The sequence below is a fragment of the Acytostelium subglobosum genome, assembly GCF_000787575.1.
Source record: "Acytostelium subglobosum LB1 DNA, scaffold: scaffold18, whole genome shotgun sequence".
Classification (NCBI taxonomy): domain Eukaryota; phylum Evosea; class Eumycetozoa; order Acytosteliales; family Acytosteliaceae; genus Acytostelium; species Acytostelium subglobosum.
In genome coordinates, this window is record NW_012236515.1 from 600,887 (window position 1) to 625,824 (window position 24,938).

Consider the following 24,938-nt stretch of genomic DNA (forward strand, 5'->3'; position numbering starts at 1 on the left):
AGAGTTGTGTGTAGTGGAGTGAGACCGATATCTGATCCAAGCTCAAGATGAAGCGAGAGCCAGGACACAGGGTATCCTCAGAGCGAGTGTGTGATTGGTGAGTTGAAAAAATTAAATAAAATTAATGTCATTCAAAGTTGTTGAGTAAACGAGTAACGTTATACAAGAGGGCTGATCACTTCTCGATTTGGGTCTGGCTCCAACAACTTACTTCACGTACTTCTACTTCTCTATCTATCTTTATTATATATACATAATCATTGTAGTTGTGATATTAATATCAAACAATTATACACATATACAATGAACTCACTTGGTATGTTTCGATGAATGAGTGAATGAATGAGCGAGGTGTCGCGACAGGTTAACTCAAGCAACAGGGACATGACAATCAATCAATGACTCATATGACGATCATAGTGCTAACTATCATTCATTCATTCATTATAATGATCATCATTCATTCGATCAATCAATCAATCAATCATTCAAATCACTTGGACGAACAAACAAACAAACAATATAGTCAGCAGCAGCTGCTTCAGGAACTATCGCAATGTAGCGAATGCAATGACAAGAATAATGGCATGTGGACAACAACAACAGTTGATGACATTGCATCAGAGACGATCATATGCAAAGAAGCCAGAGGAGGATACACGTTCGACAACAGAGAAGTTGACGGAGAAGTTTGATATACCAAGAATCATCGATCTCTCGGACGAGCAGTACAAGGTGACCAAGTACCTCAAGAAGGCACAAAAGGCCATCAAGGAGCGCGAGCTCGCGGAGCCACCCCGCCCCGACAGCAAATACAAGGGCACGTTCAAGATGATATCAAGCGTGATCATCGAGCGCTTCCCCTCGCTCGAGCCACTGCCCACCGAGTATGAGCAGCTGCACATGGACCAGGTCGACCGTCTCAACGAGATCGTCAACCGTGAGCCAATCTCAATGGCCGCCATCCTCGAGGACCTGCCCGAGTTCAGGCCCAAGTCGTCGGCGCTGCAGGACGACGCTGCCAAGAAGGAGGAGGACGCCGTCGAGGAGGACTTTGACAAGTTCGTGCCCGAGTCGCGTCAGACTGAGGACGACCACAACAACAACCGCAAATCGTTAAACCGTGCGCTGGACAAGTCGCTCTACCTCATCATCAAGCGTCGCGATGGTGAATGGCAGTTCCCATCCACCGCCTGGATCAGTGGCGAGTCGATGAAGAACGCCGCCGAACGTGCTCTGCGCGATACCACAGGTACCAAGTGGACCTATTGGATTCCATCACAGGCTCCATGTGGCGTGCACAAGGAGTATCTGGAGAAAGAGGATCAAGATATATTGAAGTCAGAGGGTGTCAAGGTATGTTATATCCATTCATTCATTCAATCATGTGATGTCCAATCCAATCCAATCATTATTAACATATCACTGGCCACAATATTAGACATTCTTCTACCGATCACATTACTTTGGAGGCGATTTGACATTCAATGAGAAGTTTGCAAAGGACCATCTATGGGTAACAAAGGCAGAGATGAGCGAGTATTTCACAGAGGAATATATGAATCAATCATTCAGGCTCATTTGGGACGATTGCTACTATAACTACATCTAAATATAACATTGACCTCAATCGATAATCATTCATAATCCACCATTCATCATTCATTATTCATCTTTATTTAATTAATTTATAATTCATGGAGGGAGGTCATGGACCAATTAATTAATTAATTGCCATTTATTAATAATAGTTTGGCAAGAATTATTAAATGATGATCATCACAAATTTGAACTTCCCCAGCGGCCTTTCACTTCATTAGCCTCAAAGCCAACTGTTGCCACACTTCTGACCACATCGCCACACTCACTCACACCTACACACACACACATACACTCACTCAATTACATTCATCCACACATGATAGAGTCAGACCACCAAGGTGGTGAAATGGGGAATACCTTGTTCACTTGTTCACTCACTCATTCACTCTCTTACACACAAGACATTACCATTAGCTCAATTGGAGTTGGATAGAGATAGAGATAGAGATAGAGACTCAGACACAGACTCAAAGAAACAGACATGGTGCAGGGCCCGCTCCACTCAGCCCTCGCACTCTTTTTGGTGCAATGCATGTTCATCATCCTGTTGTCGAGATGTATTGGATGGCTGTTTGGCAAGATACAACAGCCGTCGGTCATTGCAGAGATCATTTCTGGTATAATATTGGGACCGACTGCAATGGGTCAGATACCAAACTTCTCAGCGACACTCTTTCCCAAAGAGTCGGTGGACATACTCAGCGTGTTTGCACAGGTCGGTCTCATATTCTTCATGTTCATCATTGGACTTGAGCTTGATCCCACCTTGTTCCGATCACAGATCAAAAAGTCATCGATCATTGCCATGGTCAGCATCATCTTCCCCTTTGGCCTTGGTCTAGCTGCATCAGTCTATCTTGCACACATTCAATCAACACGGTGGACATACTCCCTTGGTATCTTTATTGGTGTGGCACTATGTATCACAGCATTCCCGGTCCTCGCAAGGATACTCACGGCCAAGAAGTTACTATCTACGCCAGTATGTACATCAGTATCCGCGGTCTCGCACTTGTACTCACTCTCTTGCTCATTCAATAAAACAACACAGATTGGTATATTGACGATAGCTTGTGCTGCGATCAATGATATATGTGGATGGATACTATTGGGTCTGTCAGTTAGTTTGGCGGGCAGCTCAAACTCGTTGGGAACAGTGTGGACTTTGTTGGCAGCTGCTGGATTCGTTGCAGTAATGTTGGTGATCATACGTCCAGTCTTAAACAAGGTACTTGGTCTGTTCTGGCATGTCGATCCGAATGCATCGACAGGATCACATCCACCATCACCATCACATCTGGTCATGAATGGTGTAGTATTCTTACTATTCGCTGCATCATGGTCTACTGAAGTCATTGGCATTCATGCAATGTTTGGTGCATTTACACTTGGATCAATCACACCAAAGACTGGTGGATTCAATCAAGCCATCACGGAGAAGATTGAAGACCTTATCTTGGTCTTCTTGTTGCCGCTGTACTTTGTAGTGTCTGGTCTTCGAACGGACTTGACTACACTCAATACTGGAGATGCATGGATAGGCGTCCTGTTGATCATCTCATGTGCATGTGTTGGAAAGATTGTTGGCTCGGGAGTGACTGCGTTCCTCTTGGGAAGTACTAAACGCGATGCACTATCCATTGGTATCCTCATGAATACTCGTGGACTGGTCGAGCTCATTGTACTCAATCTTGGATTGGACTTTGGCATCATCAGTACCAAGGTCTTTGGCATCATGGTCCTCATGGCAGTGTTCACTACACTCCTCACAAGCCCACTCATATCATTGGTGATGAAGAAGGAGCGTCCAAAGGATGGCACAGAGGACTTCACCGTGGTTCTTTGCACACCATCATTGAAGATCGGTCCATCATTGGTGGATCTTGGTTACACGATTGGCAACAAGACAGTTAGAACGGTCAGGCGAAAGAAGATGAAGAAGGTTTATTTGTTGTCGGTATCCGAGGTCAACGATCGTCCTTCCGACTTTATTGGTCAGATCAGGAGGGATTTCTCCCGATCATCATATTCACATCTCATTCATCAGGGTGCCGCTATGAAGCTTAAGGTATCCTATCACTCAATCGTATCGGACAATGATCATTTATCCAAAGAGATAATTAGCTTCTCCAACAACAAAAAGGCTGATCTACTCATTGTTGGAAGGGACACTGGCAACATGATACAAGGTCGTGGTGGTATGATCAATCAAGGTGTACAATGGTCAATCTTCAAGAATGCCGTCACTCACATCGGTGTGTTCACTGATCGTTCTGGATTCAAGAATGCACCTCATCGATTCCGTCGAATATTATTGTCATACATGGGTGGAAGCAATCCAAATGATGCCGAGGCTTTGGACCTGGCCATCAGGATGTCCGAGACTGATGGAGTACACGTCACTATAGTGGTGTTTGACAGCAGACTCTATGCACGATACAGGAAGCAACAATCAGAGAAGCAACTTATGGCCGCAGTAGTTGATCCCAATAGCAACAACAACATTCAATCAAATCCTTTGAACAGTTCAATGTCGCCTGATGGAGGTGGACCGACCACCGATAACATCAACAACACAGACAACATCAACTCCACCAACACCAGCACCAACACCAACAATGTATTGGCGACATCAAGACCACAAGTCAACTTTAACGAACCGAATACTCTTGCTGGTACAACTGAAAGCTTGTCAAGAACAACAGAACTCTTGGCACTGGATCCTATGTATAAGGATGAACATCTGGAACGAGTGATGGATGGAAAGAGTGTGGACAAGGTGGCTGCGATATACAAGCCAAAACGACACAGACTTAGGGTAATCATGGACATGTGTGTACATTACGATCTGTTGGTAGTGCCTCACGAGGAGCGAAAGAAGAAGTCAACAACGACGTCACCATTCCCTGGTATCGACAGGATGCGACGATCATTTGGTTTGAGACGTGTAAATGAGACGAACGATCAACAACAGCATTTGGATCAACAATATGATGAGGAACCTATCACGATTGAGCTACCATCTGCCATCCATGTTGGAGAGCCAACTTCAATCCATTACTCACCACCATTGCAATCTGACCACGACCATGATATTAATATACCTCTTGAGGAGAGAACGATGCCAACGACGGATGACTCGCCACCATCAGATTTGACGCCGCCCCCTCTGCCGTCTTCCAATGACTATGATGGCCAGGACTTCTGGAGCAACTGTCCAATATCAACATTGATCATTTATCGCAAGCCGACGACGGCGACGACAGCAGCTGCTCAAGACAACACACCATACAGCGATCTCCAAGAGGTCAGCATCCCACCACCGAGCAGCAGTGGCAACGAGACGACAAACCAAGGCCAACCATGAGGTTGCCCTCTATGGATATTATGGCAATACATAAAACGAAACGATGTTATTTACAGTGTTTGTGGGTGGGGATATCCAACAACCTATGCCATACGGACGGGGATGGTGTGAAGGCAGTAGCTGGCAAGCCAGCTGTAGCCCCGGACACCACCAGACGGAATCCTGCTTTGACTTAGATCTTCTGTCTCTTCTGTGACTGACTTGAGTTCCTTCTCGCGATGAATGGCATTTGTGCAAAGCTTGTTTGAATCTTTGAATGATTGATTGAATGAATGTAAGTAATGGTGACAAGAGGAAGACAGGAGACAGACTCCTTTGAGTGATGCTTACGGATGATATTGGATCAATAACTGGTGATGATGATTGTTTGATACCTAACGGTTCGGCAAAGACCACTTTCAAGACGTATCCAGGTGGATACTTGATTCCATTTAGTTCGTTCTTGGCAATGAGAGCAGCTTGTGGCGTGCTGTAGTTGACGTAGGCAAATCCCTTGGACTTGTTGGTAACCTTGTCCTTCTTGAGGTCACAATACTCCATGCCTGGATATCTTGAAAACAGCTTGTGGAGGTTCTCCTGTGTCACACTCTTGTGACAAATTACAAACAGACGCTGTCTTGCTGCCATTGTTGGGAAGATACCATATGGGTTGGCGAACTCTGCCTGGAAAGGGTATGGACTTGCTCCCATCTGATAGTGTTGTTAGTGTCATTGCAATTGGCAAAGGATCTACTTCATAATTGATAGTTACCATTGGGATTTGAACCATTTGAACTGTTTCTGGTTGAGTTGGCTTCTGGAAGCCCTTGGACTTTGGTTGTGCGATGATAGCTTTGATCGATTTGTCTAATGAGGTGATTGAGTTAGAGATGAGTGATTGATTGATTGAGTGAATCATGATCATACCATCTGAATCGTTGATAGCTTCCATTGCCACTGCGGCAGTTGAACTCTTGGAGAACTTGACAAAGGCGTATCCCTTGGATTCGTTTGTGTCTCGCTCACGTACAAGCTTGATATGCTCCAGGTTGCCAAAGTCCTTGAAGCGCTTGTTCAGATCGGACTCGCTGATGTCCTTCTTGCAGATGACAAACAGACGAGAGTTTGGAGGTGTGTCCTCAGGGTCGGATGTTGTCTGGTGTGGGGGTTTGTTGGTCTTGCCCTGGCCCTTGTCTTCGGCGATCAGCACCTTGATTGGTGTAGGGTCAGCATCGGCAATTGTGGAGCCATGCATTGACTCAATGGCCAGCGCTGCAGACGAGGTCTTGGTGTATTTGATGTAGGCAATGCCCTTGGACTCGTTTGTCTCCTTGTCCGTGACGACCTTGCACGACTCGATGACGCCATATCGCTTGAAGGCGTTGACGAGCATGGTCTCGGTGATGTCCTTGCCACAGATGATAAAGATTCGAGAGAAGGGCATGTCAGTGCCTGCATTGGATGGCAATGGAGGCGTGGTGATTGCCTTGGCTGAAGAGGAGGAGGTTGAGGTGGTGGATGTGTGTCTGTGGTCTGAGTAGTGGCCAGAGTCTTCGAGTTGCTTGTACTTGTTGTTGGCGGCCAGCATCAGTTTGTTTTTCATCTTCTCGTGATCCAGTGGTGAAGAGTGAATGTCGTCCTCATCGTCAACATAGTCGTCATCAGAGAATGCTTCGCCGTCGCTCTCATCCACATCCTTGGAGAGCTCATGAAGATGGAATGCAGAGTTGTTGTCCAGTTCATTGTCAGATGAGTGATCAGTGTTGCCAGAGGTGATTGGCTTGGTTGGGGTCGTGGTCGTTGCAGCAGTAGCAGCAGGGGGAGTAGATGGGGCAGCGGGGGCAGCAGCAACAGCAGGAGTAGTTGTAGTGTCTGCTGTTGCAGTTGATTGAATATCAGGGTTGGTTACAAGTTCTGTCATTGTCAGGTCCTTTCAATTCAATTCAAATTCCAATGTTTTGTTTTGTTTGTTGTTTGTTTGTTTGTTTAGTTCTCGTTCAATTGATTGATTGATTGATTGTTAATGTATGTGTAGTTTGGTTTCTCTGTTTAAAGTCCGCAGTTCAGTTTCAAACAGTCAATAGAAGAGTCAATGTGTTTATGTTGATGTAGTGTTGTTCGATCTGTAAGGTCCAGCTTCATAAATATGATAGATTGTTAGTTATGTGTCACACAAAGAGGGAGGGAGTGAGCAAACCAAACCTACTCAAGTGTATACAGATCAGAATGTCAATGTAGGTTATAGTTTGTAAAGTAAGGAAGTAGAAGTAGAAGTAGAAGTAAAAGTAGTAAAGTAAAGTATTATATATGTACGTGTTGTGTTAGTACATGTATGTGTATGTGTATGAGTTGAAGTTGAAGTGTTTAGAATCCAAGTTGAAGTTGTTTATCAAGGTGTGAGATGATTTTGTGAGGGAAGTTTTTTTTTGTGTGACTGCCCGTAACCACGATCAATGGGCATGGACAAGTCAAGACAAGCACATGTGACAGGTCCTAGGACTCGGCTGTGTGTGATGTCACATCGCATATACATATCGATATCAGAGTATAGTATAAGATGTCAAGGGTCTTATTAAGACTCTTTATTGTTTCTCGCTTGGTGATTCTGGCTCAACACAACCAGCCTTCTCGAGCATGGTCGTCAGCTCACCAGACTTGTACATTGACATCATAATGTCAGCACCGCCAACAAACTCGCCCTGAATATATACCTGAGGGAATGTCTGCCAGTTGCTATGTATGAGTGAGCGAGCGGGAGATGACGATGTAAGTAAGATTGAATGAATGATTGAATGAATGATCGAACTACTTACGAGAAGTCCTTCATGCCTTGACGAAGATCATCGTCTTCTAGGATGTTGTGTGACTTGTAGGTGGCACCCTCAGCCTCGAGGATGCGGACGACTGTGTTGGAGAAGCCACATTGTGGACGCTCTGGTGTTCCCTTCATGTAGAGCACGCATGGTGCCTCATTGACCTGTGTGGTCAACTTCTTCCTGTACTCCTCACTGATCGATGCATAGAAGCGTCTGAATGATGTCTGACAAGCAGGTCTGAGCAACATGTTAGTTGCGTTGGCACTTGGGCGCAACAAAGTCCTAAAGATCATTGAAGTGTTCTGTTGGTTGAGTTTGAGTTTGAGTATTAATATGAGTATGAGTATGAATATGAGGAATGAGGTGATATAGTATATCTATTACATACCATCCTTTATAAAAATTACTGTTATCTCCTTTGAATTATTACAACTACTCAATGAATAACATTAGATTCATTCGGCTTCTAAAATTTGGATCTCTATGTTGTTCCCAAAAAGAATGAATCGACAATAATAATGTTACTACCTTGGTGTTTCAACACCTAATAATGATCTAATGATGGTTTCCCGAATGTTAAGTATTTATCTTGGAGTTAGGTATTAAAAGGTTCCAATAACAATAACTACTTTGGCTCCCACCAATTGAAGGCTATTACTTTATAACATACCAAAATATACTTTAAAGATTACTTTGGTCTCCATCAATGTATACTTTAGAGATAACTTTGGCAATTACTACAGAGTATCCACTGATGAACTTCAAGAGATGTCTGTGGATTGAGGGATACTTTGAAAAGTGAGTGAGTGGTGAACTCAAAATTAAGAGTGAGTTCACAGAGTCAATCAATCTATCAAACAGGCGTTCATTCATTCATTCATATACACAAGTTAGTTATACATATTGTAGTGGAGATATATAGATTGGATCGATAGATAGATAGGAGTTTAGAATGGAATCATTGACATCTTTCATTAAGGAATCAAAGACTTTGAGCGTTGAGGATGGAAAGGCAAAGCTCTCAAATATCATAAAGGAACTGAACCTCCCCGAAGACTTTACCGCAAAGATCATCAATGCCTTATCAAGTGCAATGGATGCCTTGTAAGTACTTACATCACTTTAATGATCGAATCATACGACTGACTGACATCAACAACATCAATGGACTCAACAGAAAGGCAGGCGTCAACGCCAAGGTAGACTCAAGCCTCAAGTCACTCAATGATATTCTGAAGGCTGGTACCAAGCAGGGCAACTTCATGCTCCATCATTGCATTGGAGCACTCTTGCTCGCATTGGTATGTACATAACACTTCAATGTGCTTGATTGATTGCATTACTTACTGACTCCATGGTGCACCATCATCATCAACTCAGTCCCAACAAATGGGCTCTGGTGCAACCAAGCTCAATGTAGTGTCAATGGCATCTGAGCAACTTCAGCTTGCCACCGCTGATAATGACAAGCACATCGAGTCCATTGTTCTTCTTCGCGATGCATACAGATCACTGGTAAGTCAACATGTCATCGAGGCCCTCCAGGTAGTCACATACCAAGGACCTGTCCTAACATGATCATTCTTACGTACACACAAACAGACTCAATTGACAAATGGCAATCAACAAGGATACTACTCTGGACGTTTGTCCGACTTTGAGAAGATTGTCCAAGATATTGAGCAGGGCCGTGACTTCAAGCTGCCTCTGTCCTCAAACACAAAGATTCTGCAAGCCTATTCCCTCAAGGACAAAGGAGCCGAGAGCTTCAAGACTGGCGATTACAAACAGGCCATATTCAACTACTACAGCGCCAAGAACTTTATCATGGGCCTCCAAGACCTGAACCAAGAGAAGACCAATGAGACCAAGGCTCTCAAGCATGTCCTTCTCAACAATATTGTAAGTAGTAGTACTCCTTGGACATTGATTGATTGGTCACTGACATGCTCGCACTTGTAGGCCATGTGTTTGATGAAGCAACAAAAGTATACGAATGCATTGAGATCGTTGGAGGAAATACTTCTGGAGGACGCGGACAATGTCAAGGCTTTGTACCGCCGTGGTAAATGCCAGATTGTATTGGAGAACTACTCAGAGGCTGAGACAGACCTGTTGAGAGCAAAGTCATTGGCGCCCAACGACAAGGAGATCCTCAACGAGTTGGCCATTCTCGCTCAAAAGACCAAATCACACAATGCCAAGGAGTCCAAGGCCTACTCGAAGATCTTTGATTGATTGATCGATACACGGAATACCTCCCCCGCACACAAACAATACATACATACGTACATTATGATTGACTGGATGTTGTCCTTTCCAGCTCTCTCTCTCTCAATCACTCCAACTTCTAAAAAGGGGCAGCCTGCCTGCTTCAATCTTGAATGAATGAAGCCCACTTGTGAGTTTTTTTTGACTTGAGTTGCCCCCAGCACGCTTGTGGGACTCGCGAGTCCGTTGACCTATTCCCACAGCAACTCCTCTCTCATCGACGCCGGCGTTCATTATCACTCTCTTACTCTATCAACCTTTGCTCAATCAATCAATCAATAATCATTTATCGATATATATATATATATATTATATTGTTGTGTGTGTGTGAGTAGTTGTATCAGTAGTATTAGCATTAGGTAGTACAGTACAGTACAGTTACAGTGGTCACTAGGTAGCTTATATATTCTCACTTCAAAATTAAGTTAATGGACAAGGACAAAGCTACTCAAATCGCTGCCATCTTCTTGGTTCGATACTACACGGTGCTCTCCAAGAGCCCTGAGAACCTCAAGAACTTCTATCATGATCGTTCATCCTTCACTCGCAGATCAATTGGAAACGACAAGTCGCAATCAGTTGTTGGTATTGATGTATGTATATCAATATCATTCATCGTCTCATCTCGCGACACTTCTAACAAACAAACAAACAAACAAACAATGATATGATAGAACATTCACAACTATGTGATGGAACAAGGTTTGCTCGGCAGTCAGGTGTCAATCAAGACGATTGATTGTCAACAATCATTGAATGATGGTTTGTTCATCTCGTGCACTGGAATCCTTCAAAAGGATGGAGAACAAAGCAACATCTTCCATTCATTCTTCTTGGAGAAATCACAACCAAGCGAGAGCTCAAAGAATGGTGAGAGCTTCTACGTCTTGAACGACATCTTGGTCACTGGCGAGAAGGAGGAGCTTACCCTCACCTCTGAGAACTCTCCAGACGAAGGTAACTATCTCATGTCTTTCACTCGATTGCCTTAGTCAATCACTCATTCATTCGTTCAATCAATCATATACAGCCACAGAGGATCATATTGGTGAAGCAGAGGAGATCACAAACCAGATCACCACTGAGGAACCAAACGGCGATCATATTCATCATGTTGAGCAGGAGACAACCTCAACATCCAATGATGTTGTTGTTGTTGCCGCTACTGCAGCAGTCGTAGCGACACCAAATGGCAACGCAGTCGCAACTGAAGTGGTCATTGCTGAGCAAACTCAACAGCAGCAGCATCATGTGGAGGACAACAAACCAATCACAAGCAGCGAGACAACAGCTCCTTCAGTGGCAGCTGTCCCAACTACCACTGCTCCCAATGGTGTGTCCAAGCCTGTCCCTGCAGCCACCACCGCAACCACCTCCACTGCCCCTTCAACCCAACCGGCCACACCAGCCGCACCAAAGTCTTGGGCGGCACTTCTCGCCTCCAACAACAATAAGCAGCCAGCCGTTGCCATTCAATCGACACAGAATGCAACTACACAGACACAACAACATCAACAACCACAGCCACAACAGAGCAACAACGCCACCACTTCCACCACCTCCACAACCTCTGCCACACCAGCAATCAATCCCAAGGACAGCCACAAGGAGGGCTGTACCATCTATGTCAACTACGCCTCCGTCGTCAAACAACCACTGGAGGTGCCACAGCTTCGTATGGTCTTTGGCCAGTACGGCACGATCACTCATCTCCGTGTGCTGCCAACCTACGCCTTTGTCGAGTATGCCCTGCCCGATCACGTGCAGAACGTGCTCGCGCACATTAAGAACGGTGGCGTTTTGGCCATCAACGAAAATCCACTCAAGGTTGAGGAGAAGCGCGCCAACATGGCAGGCGGCAAGCAGTTCAAACACAAGAAGGACAAGCCGCTTGACAACAAGGCAGCATCGCCAGACAACAGCAAGCCACAATCATCACCTCAAACATCGGCCACGTCAACAGCAGCCGCTGACAACAAACCAAAGCACAAGTCCCAACCAGCAGCGGGATCTTCATCATCATCGTCGTCCTCATCGTCCACACAGCAGCAGCCAAGAGGTGGCCCAAGGTCGTCCGATGGAAAACCAGCAGCATCATCAGCAGGAGGAGCTCCAAAGAGACAAGCCAAATAAATATTTAATAGTAGGATAGGTCTATGTCCTATTGGACATGTCAACCAAGCCAGATATCCACCTGGTGCTGTCGTCCAACAATCTTGATATAGTCTACATTCTTCTACCAAGAGTGTTGTCATTCATGCCGTGCCGTCCAGCACCGACTGGCGAGCCAAATGATTGAAAGAATGATTGAGTGAATGATGGCGGATTACTTGTCCTCCTTGTGTTTGATCATGTTTGTTTCGACGAGATGTGGTACCTCTGCTGCCATCCATGGTGCAAGCTAGATTGATTGATTGATGTGCTTGTATATTAGTACTTGCTCAAAGGACTAGAATTGTGCTCAGAGTAGTCTACATACACCAAGTGCCAGAGCATGAGCAATACCAAAGTGTGGAACATTCCTTGCCCACAGTGGCTTGAAGTGAACTGTCAGACAGATCTTTCCACCTCTATACATCTTCTCTGTCTTTCCCTCTAACTCTGGGATTGCAATCTCTGGTGCTGTCTCTGGGTATGTAATTGGCATCTATATAAACATGAATCAATCATGAGTATACTGTTATCATCTATTGCTGTTGATTGTTCTCTTGATACATACATCAAACTCAAGATCGAACTCATACTTCTTAAAGTTGTATATATACCAGCACTTGCCTTGCCATCTGTCATGTAGGTGTGTCAGGTGATGTGTAGAAAGTGGTCAGTGAGATGTTGTTGTTATTGTTAACATTATGATATATATAACATACCTTGTACCCAATGGATTTGACTCAATAGTGAACCAGTCATTATCAGCCTGCTTATTGATCTCGACGTACTTTATCAATGCCATATACTCCTCCTTCATTCTTTCAATCCACTTGTCACCATCACGTGGACCTGCACGTACACTTAGCAGTGGTATCTTGGCAACAGTCTGTTTAGTCTCACTATCCATCTTATCTTATATATGTATATATCTATATATCTATGTTATATTCAATAACTAATCCAATTAGATTGAGGTGATTGGATGAATGAATCAAGGGTGACACCTCTTCCCGAATGTTTTTCGCTCGTGTGATGAAGGTTGACTTCATGAACTTCTTCATTCTTGGATGTGATGCTGAAGCGGACAAAGAGAAGAGACAGACTAAAGGTTTGGACTTCAAATTTATGATCATTTATATATATATAAATACTATAGTATTGTTCGAACACATTATTCAATCACTCCTCACTGTGTCACCTGTTGCCAAGCAAGCCAAGTCAACTCTTAGGAACTGCCAAGTTATTGGTTGTTGTTTTGCTAATGTACTGTTGTTTGACAGAGTCGAGAGGTTGGTAGGAAGGCTGACGACAGACAGGGACAGAGAAGGGGGAGGATGGAGCGCGCGGCGGTGTGTACTACTATGAGGGGGGGTTGTTTACAAAATAAGACATCCTTTGGACTCTTTCCTGCTCTTCTTGAGAGGTGGGTTGATGACAGCTCTGATGGCCTCGTCGAATACGTTCTTGAGTCCCTTCTGGGTGAGGGCAGAACACTCGAGGTACTTGACGGCCTGGATCTCCTTCATCTTGCCCATGCCTTGCTCGTAGGAGATTGGGTTCAGCTTCTTCTCCTTGAGTCTGTCCAGGGTCTCCTTGTCGTCACGCATATCCAACTTGGTGCCGACCAGGATGATGGGCACATTTGGTGCGTGGTGGCAGATCTCTGGGTGCCACTTGGCAGTGACGTTCTCAAACGACGATGGTGAGATGATGGAGAAACAGATCAGGAACACGTCAGTCTGTGGGTATGACAGTGGACGCAGACGATCATAATCCTCTTGTCCGGCAGTATCCCATAGACCCAAGTTAATTGGCTTTCCATCGACCATAACATTAGCACTGTAGTTATCAAAGACAGTCTGTTGTTGTGATTGATTTGATTGATTTGAATGAGTGAGTACATTGTTTGATTGATTGATCGATTGATTTGATCGAAACTTACTGGGATGTACTCGCCTGGGAAGGCGTTGGTTGTGTAAGAGATGAGCAGACAGGTCTTACCGACTGCTCCATCACCGACGACTACACACTTGATTGCTTGCATTCTCTAAGTTGTTGTTTGTGTAAAATGTACTATAGTTTCAAGAGTAGTAGTAATGTTAGTTATCTGAATCATTCATTCATTCATTCATTCAATCATTCAAAGTTGAGTGAGCTAGATATTCGCATTATCATCCAACATCATCATCACTATCATCACTATCATGATCGATCGACTGTTACAACTACTAACTACTACTACTAATAAGTGACATACCTATAATTACAGAATAAGTATTACTAATTAATGATTGATTTGAAATGTTTGATTGATTGATTTGATTGATTTGTTTGATTGATTGATTGAATTGGAGGGGAAAGAGAGAGAAGAGAGAGAAGGGAATAGCAGACGGGTGGGTGGTGTTAGTTAGTCATTCAAAGGGTGTGTTCATCTCCATCCATCCCCGCAACATCATCAACAATAACAAGAAGCATTGTGATGTACAGGCAGCATCAGTATCAGCACATAATTGGATGGATAAATACAATATTATTATAACGTTGGTGTTGAACTTGTTCTAGCTTGTTGTTGTTGTGACAGAAGCAGTAGCAAGGAGAATAGAGTATAAAGAGAGTAGTGTGAAGTGAGCGCTTGTGTATGTATGTATATATGTGTATGTATGTATGTACAGAAAGAGACAAGAGAGTGAGTGAAATGAAGGTATGATCGTGTGATTGATTGGTGGTTCAGGAGGTGGTGATGGTGTGTTCAATTAATAATAATTATTTTTTGAATTTCAGATAATCAAGATATATCATCAATTTTGAATGAATGAATTGATGGTTGCTGTTGTTGGTGTGTGTGTTGTGAATAGCGCGAGATTGTGGTGTGTGAGGGAGGGAAGGAAAGAGCTCGAAGTTGAAGAGCCAACTCCAGAATGTAGCTGTGAGGTCCTCACCCAGGAGGGCAAAGCCTCATATGTCCTCGCCATCCGTTCGTCTTGTAGTTGTTGTTTTGTCATGATTGATTGATAGATAGATAGATAGTGATTGACTAAGAGTGATTGATTGACATATAGATTGATATGGTATGATATGATTGGTTGTTTGACAGACCAAATGATATCACTTACCTGTTTTGTTGTTTAGTTGCTTGTTTGTTTGTCTGATTGCTTGACTGATGAACTGAATGAATGGTTGGAATAGAGTATTTATTGATTGAGATCAATCAACAACATCGTTGATACAAAATTAGATCACTCAATCAAACACACACCAAAACAATTCATTGATTGGTTTTCACTCTGTCCTCTTCATCCAAACTATGTGTGTGTGAGTGGGTGTTCCAATCCAATTATTTGGAAAGTGATGGGATTATTGAGATAAGGCAGAAATGGAGACGATGTCATCATCATCATCACCGATCGATCGTCATTGCTAATAGCAATGAACATCTACAATACACATTGGACAACATGTCCATATATCTTCATTAATTCATTGTGGAACTTAATCACAACAAAGTGATCATCATCATGTTGAAGTTGTTGTCGTTGTCGTAGTTGTTGTGGAAGTTGGCGTTGGGTTTTGGTAAGGTTTCATCTGTCCCCATGCCTTGCCAATCGACCTAAACATCATCATAATTGATTCAATATCAGTACTCATGTATCCATCCAACAATCATCCATCTATCCATCAATCAATCAATCATTACTTACATGGTTACTGTAATCGGTATGTTGATTCTATCTTTGTACACTTCGGACATTATAAGTCGAATCTCTTGACATATGGCCGGATTGTCTTTGATCATCGTGTCTGGGATCTCATAGATCAGTTCATCGTGAATCTGGAGCAGTAGACGAGGATCGTTCAATGGTGCCGGATACTGTGTGGACAGTGAGTACAAGTAGCTGTTGATCTTGATCATTGCCTCTTTGATCACATCGGCTGCACTGCCCTGGATGATCGAGTTGACCGCCTGTCGTCTGGCGCGGTGTCCAGCCAAATCATCCAGAATATTTGGCAGCAGTCTCCTTCGTCCACCCATCGTCATCACATACAAGTTCTTCTGTGCGTTGGCAATCTCCTTCTCAATGAACTTGTTGATGCAGTCAAACTACAATATATGCGTACGTAGGTGTTAGCAATCATGATGAATGAGTGAGGGATTGTGATCATAGCATACCTTTCCAAGGAATGATTGTTTGTAGACCCTTGCCTGTTCCTCGCTAACCTTGAGTATTTGACTGAGTGATCGTGCACCAATGCCGTACATGATGCCGTATACTATGCGCTTGGTTTGTTCTCGCTCCACGGATGTCACTTCACTGGCTTGCTTCGACTTCCAATGTGATGCCATGTATTTGAACACGTCGACATCTCTCTCGAAAAAGTCCTGCAGGATCTTATCGCCAGAGTAGTGAGCCATGATGCGCAGTTCAATCTGGCTGTAATCCAAACCGAGCAATGTGTATCCAGTGCGCGACACAAAGCAATCTCGAATGTTGAGTGATAAATGGTTGTTGTTGTTGGTCGCGTCGTCGGCGACATCGATCAAGTCATCGAGCTCAGGATCGTCCTGATCCAACAAGTTGATATTGAGTGCGTCCCTGGGTATGTTTTGAAGGTTCTAAAGCAAGTGCAAAGGACTAGTGTTAGGATAAAGGTGACGACGATGACTCTGTACACATCATGGCTTACAGGTGACTTGGATGACAGACGTCCTGTGGCTGTACCCGTGTGTATCCAGGTGCAGCGGATGAAGCTGTTGGTACTGCCTTCGCAGAGTTTGAGGAATGGCGTGACGTAGGTACTCAATATCTTGTTGCAATGTCGATACTCCAAAACGTCCATTATGAGCAGCTTCATCTCCTCATCCCTCGATCTCTCCAAATGACCGACCAGCGTCTTCTTCTGTGTGTCATTAACCTTGAGATGGAATGTTGTCCGCAGTATCTCAAGCAGTTGCACACTACTTGACAATGGCTTGTCCTTTGTATACTTCTCCTTTGCCTTGCCCTGTAAGTTCTCCACATAGTCCTTCAAGTTTGAATGACATTGGAGAAGTGTCATGGAGCTGAATGCAATGCCTTGAAGCTCAATGTCTGCGTACGTGGGTTGGGAGGGAGGGGTCAGTCAGGCATTCAATCAGCGACTCGCCATTGTGAGTATACAAACTGGCAAGAAGTGGAGTGACCTTCATCTCTTGGAGGAATGGTGCAAACAGGTTGTTGGTGATCAGGTTGTACTCCATCATAATCATGAGTAATGTTCCATTCTTCATGTCATTTCCAAACAATGAGAAGTATGAATCGCCAGGTGCATTGGCAGTGAGGTCATCAGCTTGGCTCAGAGCTTTGAGAGTAAGGTCCAAATTGATATGATTGTCCTTCTCCACAAACATATTGTAAAGGTAGCTCAAATGATAGTCGCCCATCTCTGTCGTCTCTGGATCGAACACCCAGCATGCTATCCTCGGGTCCCAAAGATTATGTGGACACACTATGTGATTGATTGATTGATTGATTAGTATGCCATTGATTGAGTGAACCATTGATGGTACTTACGCCACTGATCCCTTTGGAGGAATGGTTTCAATGACTCTTGGCAGTTGTATGAGATCTTCTTGATGCCATCATCTTGAAGAAGTTTGATGATATAGTCCAACTTGTCTTGAGCGGTCTGTGTGAATGTGCTTGAGCTGCTGACCAGTGACAGGTAGTACTTGTGCACTTCATACTCTGTCTGTTGACTCAACAAGTCCTTGCTGATCGCAATCCAGAGACCAACTCCAATTGGTTCTCTATGTGAGGTGTCGTCCATACCCTCATCAGACTTCTTCTTCTGTTGTTGGTTGAGAGTTGTTAGTCATTCATTTGTTCAATCATTCAATCAATCAATCAATGGATCATACCTTGATGATGTGAGTCCTAAAGTTGGTGTTGTCATTGTCGAATAGTACACCGATTGTGATGGCGAAGATGCTGTTGTTACTGGAGTGGTTGGTGATGAATGCGTTGAGAGTGGGGACGTCTAGCTCGGTGTAGCCAGGTGGTGAGGAGAACTTCTTGGTTTGGATCTTGTGATGTGTGAATGAGTTGTAGGCTGCGGGTAGTTGATCACTGCTAACATCATCCGCGTCATCTGGAACGTCATCAGCATGCAATGTGACTGTCTCGTAAGTGTAGTTGCTCTTTGCCTTGGTTGGCGTGACCTTCTTGAATTTCGGTTGCGCCTGTGGCTTCTTGACCTGCTTCTTTGGCGACGCCTTCTTCTTGGGCGTCAGCGTGGGTGGCGCGCTGGCCGATGTCTTTGATGGTGTAACGTGCTTTGTTACAAAGCCATCGAGGTCCAGTGAGCTGGGATGGCTGCCTGCGCCCATGCTTGCGCTGCTGTCCAGTGATCCAGCAGCAGAGAGTGACGACTGGTCCACGTCAGAGGATTGTGATTGAGATTGTGATGCTGGTGGGTGGTAATATTGCTGCAACTTGATGTTGGCCTTTGCAGATGATTGTGGCTGTGAGTACTCGAGGAGCGAGTCATCATCGTAGTCCAATGATGATCCATCTTGATCTCCATTGTCTACCCTTGGTTTCTTCTGTGGGTATGATGGTGCTGATGAGTCGTCGGCAATGTTGTGACCATCTTGGTTCTTTCTAGATGCACTCCATTCTTCAGTGTCTGGTGCAGCAATGCCATATGTCGCCAATAGATTGTTGATCTGATGTTCTTTATACATTGCTCTTGTCGACAATACTTGTGGATCGCCCCAGTGATGGTACTCCCTTATTGGTTTGACAGTGGGCGGAGGCTTTGCCACCGGTGGAGAGCTTGTCTTTGTCCAGTCGGTCTTTAAAGTTGGAGTGAGCTTGAGTGTTGCCAATGGATTTGGTACAAGCTTTGAAAGTAGTGACCTTAGACCAAGCTTAGTTGTGCCTGGTGTCAGTGTAGTTGTTGTCGTTGTTGTCGTTGGATTTAGGGTCGGTGTAAGGGTTGGAGTTAGAGTTGGAGTCGATTTCAAAGTGAGAGGAGGGCTCAGTTTGAGCTTTTGTAAAGATGATGTCGTTATTGATGGTGGCGTAGCTAAGGAGACAGGTGTCGATGTTGTAGTATTGAGTTTCAAAGATAATGGACTTGTCTCATTTGAGCCAGGTCCAGAGCCAGGGCTGGGACTAAGCTGTGTATTTGTTCTTGGAGGTGATACTCTTTGCAAGATGTCACCATTGCTCAATGTATTACTACTGATGTTGTTGACGATGTTTGTGATTGATGTGCTTGATTTGAGTAGCGGTGCAGATAATTGTCGTTGAGTTATTGGTGTCGTCAATGTAGTCGTTTTAGTAGTCGTTGTTGGTGAAAGGTCTGATGTTGAGGATGACAAAGGTGATGGTGTTGCTTTCGGTGTCGATGTCGATGTCGATGTCGATGTCGCTGTCACTTTCATTGTTGATGCTGTCGTAGTAGTTGATGTAGGTGTTTGTTGAGTTGTTGGTTGAGTCTTTGTTGGAGTTGATGCAGCAGCAGCAGTCATTGAAGTAACAACAACATCAGTGTTGCCATGTAACAGGTTGAGGAAGTCCTCATCCACAGGTGAATCAAACTCATCATCCATCATCGTGTCATGTCTAGTCGCGTCTCTTCTCTTATCGTTAATGTGAACTTGAATGATTGACTGACTTTGAATGTGTGACTTCATTTCTCAGAAATGGAACATTTAACTTCATTTATGGTTGTCTTTTGCAAACTGAGTAAACTTACAAACTCGAACTAGTTGTTGACAGCCATCTACAATTGATGGATAACAATATTGATCTATTAAATGATTGATTGCGCTACCATTGTATAACATCCATTTAATGTAGTTAACTCAAGTTGGATTTTGTTTATTAATTAATCTTTTTGAATATTATATTATGTAAGTAAATTAGAGATGAATGAATGGAGGCATGGAGGAATGTAGTATTGTGTATGTGGATTACATCTTCTTCGATCCCCATTTATTTGTTGCTTTTGCTTGAGGCACCGCCAGTTGATCCAGGTGTGATTCCAAGTGCTTTGAGATTGTTCTTTGAGTAGATCGATAGGTTCTTCACAGACTTGAGATGCTTGATCAGTGATGTCTTGAGCTCACCCGAATCGTTTATTGCCAAATCAAACTGCGACGACGGCAAGTCCATGATTACAGACAACGACTCGGGCTTGGCCTTGGTGGCACACAGCAGGAAACCTCTCCACAGCTGCGGCATGTTCCAAATCTGTTTGGACACGAGATCGCGCATCATATCCACAATGAACTGCTTCAAGTGCGGATAGGTCGTGAGCGACTGGATCATCGTACGCATGATGTTGGCAGGCAGCGTGTGTTGGCCCAGCAACTGCTGGATCGTGACGGCCATCGTCTCCTGCTTGAACACACTTGTGTTCTCCACACACAGATTGATCGTATCGATGACCTGCTTGGTGTTGGTCGTGATTAGATGCAGTTGCACCAGCAGCTCCGAGGGCGACAGAGGTGCCAGCGGCAGCGACATCATTTCGACAAACTTGGCCACGTCCTCCTTGGGCTGTACGACAAACGTCGGCAGCAGGCGGATCACCTCGTCCTTCTCCAGGCCGTGGACGACGGGCAGTAGGTACTTGATGTTGGACGTGCTGTTGTACAATGCGCGCACCGCTTGCACCAGCGCGGGCGACAGTTCCGCTCGGTCGTTCGTCGACAGGCTGTCAATAACCTCGTACAGCAGGCGCTCGGAGCCGGCAGGGCACACGCGGATGATGGATAGTATGGCCGGGTTGCTTGGTCCAATCGATTTAACAACGGAACCAAACCTGTCCAGGATGAGCTGCTGCAGCGACGGCGTGCAGTTGGGGAAGACATCCAGTAGCTCGCTTATCAGCTCGGGTTTCTTGACGCAGATCGAGTAGTAGAGTTGCAGATTGTTCTCGAGAATATTGTTGCCCACCATATCTGGGCCCTTGTTCAATTGCAGCGTTGCAAACAGTTGATCAATTGCAAAGCGTTCGATTTTGGAAACGAGTGGCGCGTGACTAAACAGTGTGTCCGAGATGACCTGGATGCTATTGTTCCTAATCTGCTCGTTGGCATTGTTGCTGTGTACGAGCAGACATTGAAGACATTGATCGCGCACCAAAGGTCGCCAGAGGATGAGACTCTGAAGCGTGTTGAGCCCCAGTGTAATGAGGTTGACATCGTCGCAACACAGTCCAATGTGGTCCATGAGTCCCGAAGTGATGACGGGTACCTCCAAGATGAAGTTGCTGATGAATGCCTGGTTGTCCTGCTCATCGTCGAATGCAAACTTGGCCTGCAGCTTCTTAACAATGTTGATGAGAAGTGTCGCGTATCTATTGTTTCCCTCGTCGCCTTGATTGATCTGCATGGACAGCTGCAACTCATTCTGCAGCCACTGTAGCGCCAGCTCACGTCGCAGCTGGAAGTCCTCGAGAATGAACTCAATGATCTGGTTCTGGTATTGCGTTGGCTCCCTGTGCTCGTGAATAGAGAGCAGACGAGCAAACAGGGCCGACCACAGCACGTGCTTGCCATCGCGCATCGACTCTGTCTCGCTCTTGCGTATGCGAGCCAACGAAAGATTGATGATCGACTGAACTTGGTCCTTGGACATGGCCGCCATCTTAAAGACGGGCTTTGGTGTGAATGATGGCGCAGACTCAGAGGCAATACCGACCCTGTTGCCATTGCTGTTGTTGTTGTTGTTGTTTGGGTCGGTCTTGTTGCTGGAGGAGTAGGAGGGTACTCCATTGGAGGCAACGGATGATTCCTCGTCGGCAGCCTGCTTATCTAGAAGCAGGTCCAGCTCATTCTGCTCAGTGTCTTCAAACTGCTCCTGCTTTACATTGATTGGCTGCATCGATGTTGGTGACAGAAGTGGGTCACCAGCATTGGCAGAGTGCATTGGAGGTGATGATTCTCTCATTGCAGCATCCGTCAATGCAGGCGTTGGAGGCGATCCTCCTTGCTGTGGCTGCAGAGGCGGTGACTCGCCCTTGATCCTTGGGTCACGTGTCGAAGTGGCACCTCTAGGGGTCACCTGAGGAGGTGGTGTGTATACAGAGGATTGTTGATGTTGAGGTGTTGGTGTCTGTGGTTGTGGCTGTTGTGGCGGTAACTGTGGCTGTGGTTGTAGATGCTGTAGCACATTGTATGAATTTACAAACATAAATAGCTTCTCGGTGCTTGGATTGAAAGGGATGTTCTGGAGCAGTTGAAATATTGGCGTGATGTTCATGTTGTCCATCACCAAGTCGGCGACAAAGTCGAGTGGCAATTTTGATATGATCGAACTAATTGATTGATTGAGTTAGTCTATCCATCCAGCTTACGTCCACCATCCATCAATCTTACAGTATACGATTTTGAGTATCAACGTCGACGTAGAGACCTGGTCTTGGACCCATTGCCCTGGGCATATTGGGCATGTTGACATTGTTGAATCCAGGTTGTTGGTAGGACATTGGTTGATTGAACTGTGGACTTCCAATACTTGTTGGAATGATGTTGTTGTTATTGATGCCAACACCAACAGCAGTATTGTTCTTGTAGTTATTGTTGTTGCCATCCATCATTCCATTGTTTTCAGACTTAATCTTCTTATTGTCTGATGCGCCGCTCTGTTGTTGTTGTTCATATTGTCGTTTCTTCTTGTCAGGCTCTCCTCTATACCATCGTGATGCCTCATCAATCTCCTTCTGTGATGTGTCTATATTGCTTAAATGCTGATGCCAGGTCTTTGGACAAAGGGTGTAACAATCGTGCTCTTTAATCTAGATTAAGTTGATTGAGTTAGTTGCCGACGCCAGGTAAATGGACCAGTCGAGTCAGAGAGAGAATGACTTACCTTAGTATGGACAGGAAGCAGGTCTTGAGAGTGTGTCTGATGCTCTCATTCTTGATCGAGTTGAACTTGGGTAGGTCCTGGGAACTGGTACAAAGCTTGGGAACAACAAGTGCCATTAGTGCAGTCTGTCGCAGCTTACATATCGTTGTAAGACTTGTAATGAGTAGTATGATATTGGTACTGGTCCTTCCCAAATGGAAGTGGAGCAATGATGTTATGAACGGCAAGGTCAGTAAGGTGATCAGTCAGGTGATCATACGAGGTGGTAGTACTTACATGCTGTTGACATCATTGATGCTATCGAGGAGGATGTTCAAACAGACAAGACCTTCCTTTTGAAGTGATGCTCGGTTGAGTAATGGATGTGTGTCGGGCACTTGATCAAGAGAGAACTCTGCGTCTGCACGACGTGATGATGATGGGTCGGGCATTGAGTAACACTGTACCAATATCTCCAGCATCTTGAATGTGTTTACCAACGTATCCTCATTCGCCATATTACCAGGCTTCAAAATGAACTCCCTCAACTCATTGAATGAGTTCCAAGCTTCCACTGACTCTGTTGAACCTCCATTATGTGCGCTATATTTGATTGATTTGATTAGAGTGAGTGATTGAACGAATGATTGATTGATTGAATGAGCGAGTGATTAATCATACATGAATGATAGTGTAGACCTAATAAGGTTTGTAAAGCAAAGGATTGATCTCTTTGTGATTGTCGGACTCTGATCCATCAGATGTTTGAGTATATCTTTGCTCTTTGACAAGACTATTGATTGATTGATTAATTAATGATGATCGTCGATGAAGTTAGTATTGGCTCGATAACAAGGTGAATGGACATGACATGACATGATAACATACACTGAGGCATTTGTTTACATGTTGTCTCGATGAATGATATGATCTGCTTCTTGATCTGAGCAGTGCTGTCCAATGCGAATTGGATGAGACTGACGTAGTAGGCATTTAGCAGTGATTGATCACGATGAAACATCAGTTCGAATGCACTTGCTAGCAGGTCTACCTTTTCAGCATCGCTTGCTATCGATGCAGTATTTAGCAATGTTGTAACATCCTGATCAGTTGTGGTCGCCATCGCTGTCTCTCTCTCTCTCTCTCTCTCTCTCTCTCAATTATATATATATATATATCTAATCTCTCTATATATATATATATCCACTGCACTCAGTCTATGTACATCATATGATTCGATCAGCTGGCTTGATTGATTGAATGAAATGAATGAATGAATGAAGACGAAGGTGTGTGTGTGAAGTTGCTAGACCTGAACTTTGATGAAGTATTGTCAGACAAGGCGCGAAAAAAAGATAGAATTACATGTAATATATATATTCAATTATTTATTTACCAATAATTTTTTAATATAATATTATCTCTTTCCAAAGAGTATACATTAACGCCTATATATTCAAAAATAAAATAAATATTTAATTATTAATAATTAAAAATGAGATGATCAAATTTATTGTTTGGTTGTAAAAAAAATTTAAAGAGGACAAGATCTCTTTCAAAGACTCAATCTGTTTTCTCCCTTTCTCTCTCTCTATCTTTGTGACAAACACACACTTTAGTCTATTTATATCATTAACACACTTCGCGAAACAGTTCACTCTTGCGCAAGACATCATCCATCTCATTCATTCATTCATTCTATCGATCACACTAGCGTTAACACTTTTTATTACAGATATATACTTTGTACAAAGATATATTGTTATTCAACAAACAAACAAAGATACAAACAAACATTGATTTGATTGCCCGCGCTATCAAATGATAAAGAGTCGTCACAAAGCAGTAGATATTTAGATAGTTAGTTAGATAGTTATATATATAGATTACATAGATTACATAGATTACATA

The 24,938-nt window shown here is 44.1% G+C and overlaps 11 protein-coding genes across 11 annotated transcripts; 4 read left to right on the top strand and 7 right to left on the bottom strand.

Annotated features, from left to right (window-relative positions):
- Positions 1-498: 498 nt before the first annotated feature.
- On the top strand, positions 499-1,609 carry SAMD00019534_085640 (hypothetical protein; the record flags this gene model as incomplete). Its single annotated transcript, XM_012896455.1, has 2 exons — positions 499-1,356; positions 1,442-1,609. Coding segments are annotated over 2 exons (1,026 nt in total), but the record flags the coding sequence as incomplete, so codon positions are not given.
- A 468-nt stretch (positions 1,610-2,077) lies between these two features.
- Positions 2,078-4,963, top strand: SAMD00019534_085650 (hypothetical protein; the record flags this gene model as incomplete). The annotated part of the gene is made up of 2 exons (XM_012896456.1): positions 2,078-2,584; positions 2,654-4,963. Coding segments are annotated over 2 exons (2,817 nt in total), but the record flags the coding sequence as incomplete, so codon positions are not given.
- A 178-nt stretch (positions 4,964-5,141) lies between these two features.
- Positions 5,142-6,869, bottom strand: SAMD00019534_085660 (hypothetical protein; the record flags this gene model as incomplete). The annotated part of the gene is made up of 4 exons (XM_012896457.1): positions 5,142-5,219; positions 5,300-5,659; positions 5,721-5,815; positions 5,876-6,869. The coding sequence occupies 4 exons, from the start codon at positions 6,867-6,869 to the stop codon at positions 5,142-5,144; spliced, it is 1,527 nt and encodes a 508-aa protein (XP_012751911.1).
- Positions 6,870-7,539: 670 nt separating this feature from the next.
- Positions 7,540-8,042, bottom strand: SAMD00019534_085670 (hypothetical protein; the record flags this gene model as incomplete). Its single annotated transcript, XM_012896458.1, has 2 exons — positions 7,540-7,681; positions 7,762-8,042. Coding segments are annotated over 2 exons (423 nt in total), but the record flags the coding sequence as incomplete, so codon positions are not given.
- Positions 8,043-8,716: 674 nt separating this feature from the next.
- SAMD00019534_085680 (hypothetical protein) lies at positions 8,717-10,002 on the top strand (the record flags this gene model as incomplete). The annotated part of the gene is made up of 5 exons (XM_012896459.1): positions 8,717-8,868; positions 8,942-9,065; positions 9,145-9,279; positions 9,367-9,666; positions 9,727-10,002. The coding sequence occupies 5 exons, from the start codon at positions 8,717-8,719 to the stop codon at positions 10,000-10,002; spliced, it is 987 nt and encodes a 328-aa protein (XP_012751913.1).
- A 461-nt stretch (positions 10,003-10,463) lies between these two features.
- SAMD00019534_085690 (hypothetical protein) lies at positions 10,464-12,168 on the top strand (the record flags this gene model as incomplete). The annotated part of the gene is made up of 3 exons (XM_012896460.1): positions 10,464-10,628; positions 10,710-10,992; positions 11,066-12,168. The coding sequence occupies 3 exons, from the start codon at positions 10,464-10,466 to the stop codon at positions 12,166-12,168; spliced, it is 1,551 nt and encodes a 516-aa protein (XP_012751914.1).
- A 193-nt stretch (positions 12,169-12,361) lies between these two features.
- Positions 12,362-13,093, bottom strand: SAMD00019534_085700 (hypothetical protein; the record flags this gene model as incomplete). Its single annotated transcript, XM_012896461.1, has 4 exons — positions 12,362-12,436; positions 12,515-12,682; positions 12,755-12,818; positions 12,906-13,093. 4 exons carry the CDS (start codon positions 13,091-13,093, stop codon positions 12,362-12,364), a joined length of 495 nt encoding a protein of 164 aa, XP_012751915.1.
- A 469-nt stretch (positions 13,094-13,562) lies between these two features.
- On the bottom strand, positions 13,563-14,230 carry SAMD00019534_085710 (hypothetical protein; the record flags this gene model as incomplete). The annotated part of the gene is made up of 2 exons (XM_012896462.1): positions 13,563-14,045; positions 14,129-14,230. 2 exons carry the CDS (start codon positions 14,228-14,230, stop codon positions 13,563-13,565), a joined length of 585 nt encoding a protein of 194 aa, XP_012751916.1.
- A 1,469-nt stretch (positions 14,231-15,699) lies between these two features.
- On the bottom strand, positions 15,700-19,780 carry SAMD00019534_085720 (hypothetical protein; the record flags this gene model as incomplete). Its single annotated transcript, XM_012896463.1, has 7 exons — positions 15,700-15,793; positions 15,885-16,285; positions 16,355-16,798; positions 16,870-17,208; positions 17,282-17,670; positions 17,736-18,012; positions 18,083-19,780. The coding sequence occupies 7 exons, from the start codon at positions 19,778-19,780 to the stop codon at positions 15,700-15,702; spliced, it is 3,642 nt and encodes a 1,213-aa protein (XP_012751917.1).
- Positions 19,781-20,165: 385 nt separating this feature from the next.
- Positions 20,166-22,773, bottom strand: SAMD00019534_085730 (hypothetical protein; the record flags this gene model as incomplete). The annotated part of the gene is made up of 2 exons (XM_012896464.1): positions 20,166-22,494; positions 22,556-22,773. 2 exons carry the CDS (start codon positions 22,771-22,773, stop codon positions 20,166-20,168), a joined length of 2,547 nt encoding a protein of 848 aa, XP_012751918.1.
- Positions 22,774-22,919: 146 nt separating this feature from the next.
- On the bottom strand, positions 22,920-24,048 carry SAMD00019534_085740 (hypothetical protein; the record flags this gene model as incomplete). The annotated part of the gene is made up of 5 exons (XM_012896465.1): positions 22,920-22,974; positions 23,049-23,201; positions 23,325-23,630; positions 23,709-23,820; positions 23,916-24,048. The coding sequence occupies 5 exons, from the start codon at positions 24,046-24,048 to the stop codon at positions 22,920-22,922; spliced, it is 759 nt and encodes a 252-aa protein (XP_012751919.1).
- Between the last annotated feature and the right edge of the window lie 890 nt (positions 24,049-24,938).